This window comes from Equus quagga, chromosome 6, assembly GCF_021613505.1.
Source record: "Equus quagga isolate Etosha38 chromosome 6, UCLA_HA_Equagga_1.0, whole genome shotgun sequence".
NCBI classification, from domain to species: Eukaryota; Metazoa; Chordata; class Mammalia; order Perissodactyla; family Equidae; genus Equus; species Equus quagga.
The window spans coordinates 72,224,472-72,228,961 of NC_060272.1; the positions used below are offsets into that span (position 1 = coordinate 72,224,472).

Genomic DNA, 4,490 nt, shown 5'->3' on the forward strand with positions numbered 1-4,490 from the left:
GGCGGCGGCGGGCGCACGTGGCGGCCCCGGAGGCCGCGGCCCAGCCCGCCGCCTCGGCCCCGCCGCCGAAGTTCGGGGTGGGGGGTGCGGGCCCGCCCCGCGCGGCGCCCCAACTTTCGCGGGTTGAAAAAAAACCCTCCCCGGCGGGGGGGGCCGGGCCGCGAGCAGGAGTGGCTTTTGTCCCTCATCCTTGTTTACTCGGAGAAACTTCAGACCGGACGTGTTTAGTCAGAACCGAAAGACGTCTCGGGGCCAAAGCGATAGGAAACGGAGCGGCCTGGCGTGGCGGCCGCGCGCACACCGCCCCCCGCCCCGGCCCCGCCCGGCCGCCGCGCCGCGCCGCGCAGCTTTGTAAAGTAATCGCTGGGAAAACTTTGCAGGAGCGGCGGTGTAGGCCCGGGCCGCGGGGGGGGGTGGGGGCCGCTCGCGCCTCTTACCTGTCTGTCCATTCCTTACGTAGTGCAGAGCCGCGAACCGGCAGCAGTAGTTTTCTGACCTCTGGTTTTGTTGGTTAAAAATGGTTTTGCACATTAAAAAAATTTTTAAACGACCAGTTGGGTGTTCATTCGGAAAAGACAGAGGCAGGCCGATAACGACCGCCGTAGGAGTGCACCATTGTGTCTGCACGGTGCCCAGGTCGCACTGGGGGACCGCTTTTTGCTTGGCATAGCCTCTCCTGGGAATTGGCCATCACTGCCATTTTCTGGTTTGGTGTTAGGGAAGGTTAATGTCACCGCAGTGTTAAATCGCCAGTCCCTCGGTTTTCATTCGCTCCCCAGGAAGTTAAAGTGCTCTTAAACGCCACGATTTCACTGCTAACGGTAAACACTTTTATTTGTCTTTTTAGAAAAATAATTAAACATGGGCAAAGGAGATCCTAAGAAGCCGAGAGGCAAAATGTCATCATATGCATTCTTTGTGCAAACTTGCCGGGAGGAGCACAAGAAGAAGCACCCAGATGCTTCAGTCAACTTCTCAGAGTTTTCTAAGAAGTGCTCAGAGAGGTGGAAGGTAAGAGGGCTCACAGCAGACTAAAGAGGTAATAAAAGAGTTAAGTCCAAATTAGGATTTTTTAAAGGCCTAGGGGCCATTTGCATAATGTGAGTGATGATGGAACAGGCTACTAAATAGCAAAGGACGCTGGTTTTATTCATTTTAATACTTTTGAGGACAGTTTATTAAAATTTTATTTTGTTATCAACTTGAGCTTACAAATAATTCTTTTGTAGACCATGTCTGCTAAAGAGAAGGGAAAATTTGAAGACATGGCAAAGGCGGACAAGGCCCGTTATGAAAGAGAAATGAAAACTTATATCCCTCCTAAAGGGGAAACAAAAAAGAAGTTCAAGGATCCCAATGCACCTAAGAGGCCTCCGTAAGTACCTTGTCTATTTTTATTTTTAAGAAGTGTTTTGCAGTAGAATCAGAAATTCAGCAAGCCACCTTGTGGGTTTGGAGTGTATAATCAAAGTTCCTTAGCTAATAGTGGCTCACATTGGTATATTTAAGTATTGTAAGTAAAATTCCTGTTGGATGGGCGTTTTAGCTTAGAGTTTTTGAGTTAGGTCATCTCCTTCACCCAGTATATCTCCAAAATGTAATTTTGATTTATTTCTTGAGAAATATCATCTATGTAAAATATTTAGAGTAATTTGCAGAATATTTTTTTGGAGTTCTAACATTAGTAGTATATATTCAACTTGTAATAAAAGTTAAATTAAGTTTTGGTTATGAAGGCTATTTAGCATATTATAATATTTGCACCCTGTCCAGCGCATGGTAGAAAAATAAAGGTAGCTCTTATATAGTAATACAGTTCACATTTGATAGTTAACTTAAAATTCTAAAATGAAATTTCTATTTTTAGTTCGGCCTTTTTCTTGTTTTGTTCTGAGTATCGCCCCAAAATCAAAGGAGAGCATCCTGGCCTATCCATTGGTGATGTTGCAAAGAAACTGGGAGAGATGTGGAATAACACTGCTGCAGATGACAAGCAGCCTTATGAAAAGAAGGCTGCTAAGCTGAAGGAGAAATACGAAAAGGTAAGAAGTATGGGTTTGCTTGGTGTAATGATAGGATATGCCAGATGTTAGATGGTTATGCTTGGTACCTCATCTTAATTTCCTATTTTCTCACTGAATCTCTTTAAGAGGTCGGGGTGTAATGCAGTTTGTAGTGTATAACAGCTGCATTCAGTATGCCACTGGCTGTAGCCTTAAGTCCTTCATCTTTCCAAGAATATAGAAGATCAAATAAATTGTCAACATTTGACTCAGGCAAAGGCTGTACATTTAAGCTGGTGTTCTTATCCCTCAATATCTCCAAATTTATGAAAATTTTGTTACTTTGAGTCAAATGATTAGTTATTTTAAATGGTCAGGCACACAATAGAAAAATAGGCTGGACAAAGTAATATAGACTATATCCTTCATAAATAAACCCTGAAACATTTCTGTTCCCTCGCTCTGATAACCAAAAATACCCAGCTTTACTAAGTTAGAAAGTTAGAAATCTGTTGATCTGCACAATAAGTTGATGTGATAAAGAAAAAGCTACAACCCCTATACTTTGAATTGAAATAGTAAATAAGGTTAAATTTTAGTTTATTTAGTCATTCTGGAGAAATGTATCCATTTCTAGATATTTCTTAACCTAATTGCATGCTTACTGGCAAATTACCTTTGTTTCCCATAAGACAGAATTTCCTACTATGGATTAGGGTCTGACAATATAAACCTGTAGAATGCTTTTTTGCATTCAGAAGGTGGCAGTGTCTACCCTTTAATCAAAGTCTCTACATTCTCGTTTTAAAGTAAAGTTAGGATGTGGTACATAATTGCACTTCAGTGAGGCATAACATTGCAAATATTAGACCATGTCACTCCTTGGGTTATGGATTATTAATTGCAGTTAGCTCATAGTGTTTTTATATATGTTTCTCAAAGTCCGGGTTATTTTGGAGTTGGAGTGAGTCTGCAGATACGTGATATTTTAGCGCAACTGGGATCTTAGATTTTTCATAAAGTTTTGCCATGTTACTTTTATTTCTCACCTTACTTAACTGTTTTGTCTTTCCTACCACTCTTTCCTGCCCTTATTTTGGAAGGATATTGCTGCATACCGAGCTAAAGGAAAACCTGATGCAGCGAAAAAGGGCGTCGTCAAGGCTGAAAAAAGCAAGAAAAAGAAGGAAGAGGAGGAAGACGAGGAAGATGAAGAGGATGAGGAGGAGGAGGAAGATGAAGAAGATGAAGATGAAGAAGAAGATGATGATGATGAATAAGTTGGTTCTAGCGCAGTTTTTTTTTCTTGTCTATAAAGCATTTAACCCCCCTGTACACAACTCACTCCTTTTAAAGAAAAAAATTGAAATGTAAGGCTGTGTAAGATTTGTTTTTAAACTGTACAGTGTCTTTTTTTGTATAGTTAACACACTACCGAATGTGTCTTTAGATAGCCCTGTCCTGGTGGTATTTTCAATAGCCACTAACCTTGCCTGGTACAGTATGGGGGTTGTAAATTGGCATGGAAATTTAAAGCAGGTTCTTGTCGGTGCACAGCACAAATTAGTTATATATGGGGATGGTAGTTTTTTCATCTTCAGTTGTCTCTGATACAGCTTATACGAAATAATTGTTGTTCTGTTAACTGAATACCACTCTGTAATTGCAAAAAAAAAAAAAAGTCGCAGCTGTTTTTGTTGACATTCTGAATGCTTCTAAGTAAATACAATTTTTTTTATTAGTATTGTTGTCCTTTTCGTAGGTCTGAAATTTTTCTTCTTGAGGGGAAGCTAGTCTTTTGCTTTTGCCCATTTTGGATCACATGAATTATTACAGTGTTTATCTTTTCATATAGTTAGCTGATAAAAAGCTTTTGTCTACACACCCTGCGTACTCATGATGAGGGTAATAAAAGTTGAATTGAGACCGTTTTCATCCATAACTGAAACTCCAAAACCTTGATCTGTTGATAGCAAATTTCACATAGCCCAGTTACATTTACAAAGTGAAGAAGAACCAGTCTACTCACAGCATGGCATTATTAGAATCAAACATTTTGAAAGTCTGTCCTTGAAGGACTAATAGAAAAGTGTGTTCTAATCTTTACATGAGGACTCCACATTCTGTAACTCCCATTACCATGTAATGGCCGTTATATTTGCAGTTCCCACGTTAAAGAAGACCTGAGAATGTATCCCCAAAAGCGTGAGCTTAAAATACAAGGCTGCCATATTTTTTTCGTTGACGTTTGTCCCAGTGAAGGCTCTGGGAAAAAAAAGTGCTGGCTGTAAATGTCTTCTATGTATCTAAATATGGATTGCTTAGAAAACTAGAATCTCCATTAAAGGTATTTTTACTAATTGGGCCAACTTGTAAAATTATATGCCACATTTAAAATCAGGTATATTTTCCTATATTATGGTTTGTCCCCTTATAAATCAAATAGACGTGAGGGAAGAAGACACTATCAGTATGAATTACCCAGTT

At 40.4% G+C, this 4,490-nt stretch overlaps 1 protein-coding gene across 2 annotated transcripts in view; it reads left to right on the forward strand.

Annotated features, from left to right (window-relative positions):
* The window catches only part of HMGB1 (high mobility group box 1), an 8,793-nt gene extending 5,500 nt beyond the window's left edge, over positions 1-3,293 (forward strand). The window contains exons 1-5 of one of the 2 annotated variants that reach the window (XM_046663930.1): positions 199-356; positions 848-1,011; positions 1,230-1,375; positions 1,868-2,042; positions 3,107-3,293. In XM_046663930.1, coding sequence (XP_046519886.1) covers positions 862-1,011; positions 1,230-1,375; positions 1,868-2,042; positions 3,107-3,283 — 648 coding nt within the window. In that variant the 5' untranslated portion in view covers positions 199-356; positions 848-861 and the 3' untranslated portion in view covers positions 3,284-3,293. Of the gene's footprint in view, positions 1-198; positions 357-847; positions 1,012-1,229; positions 1,376-1,867; positions 2,043-3,106 lie in introns of those variants that run through there. The other variant, XM_046663929.1, reaches the window with a different exon arrangement.
* Positions 3,294-4,490: the final 1,197 nt, after the last annotated feature.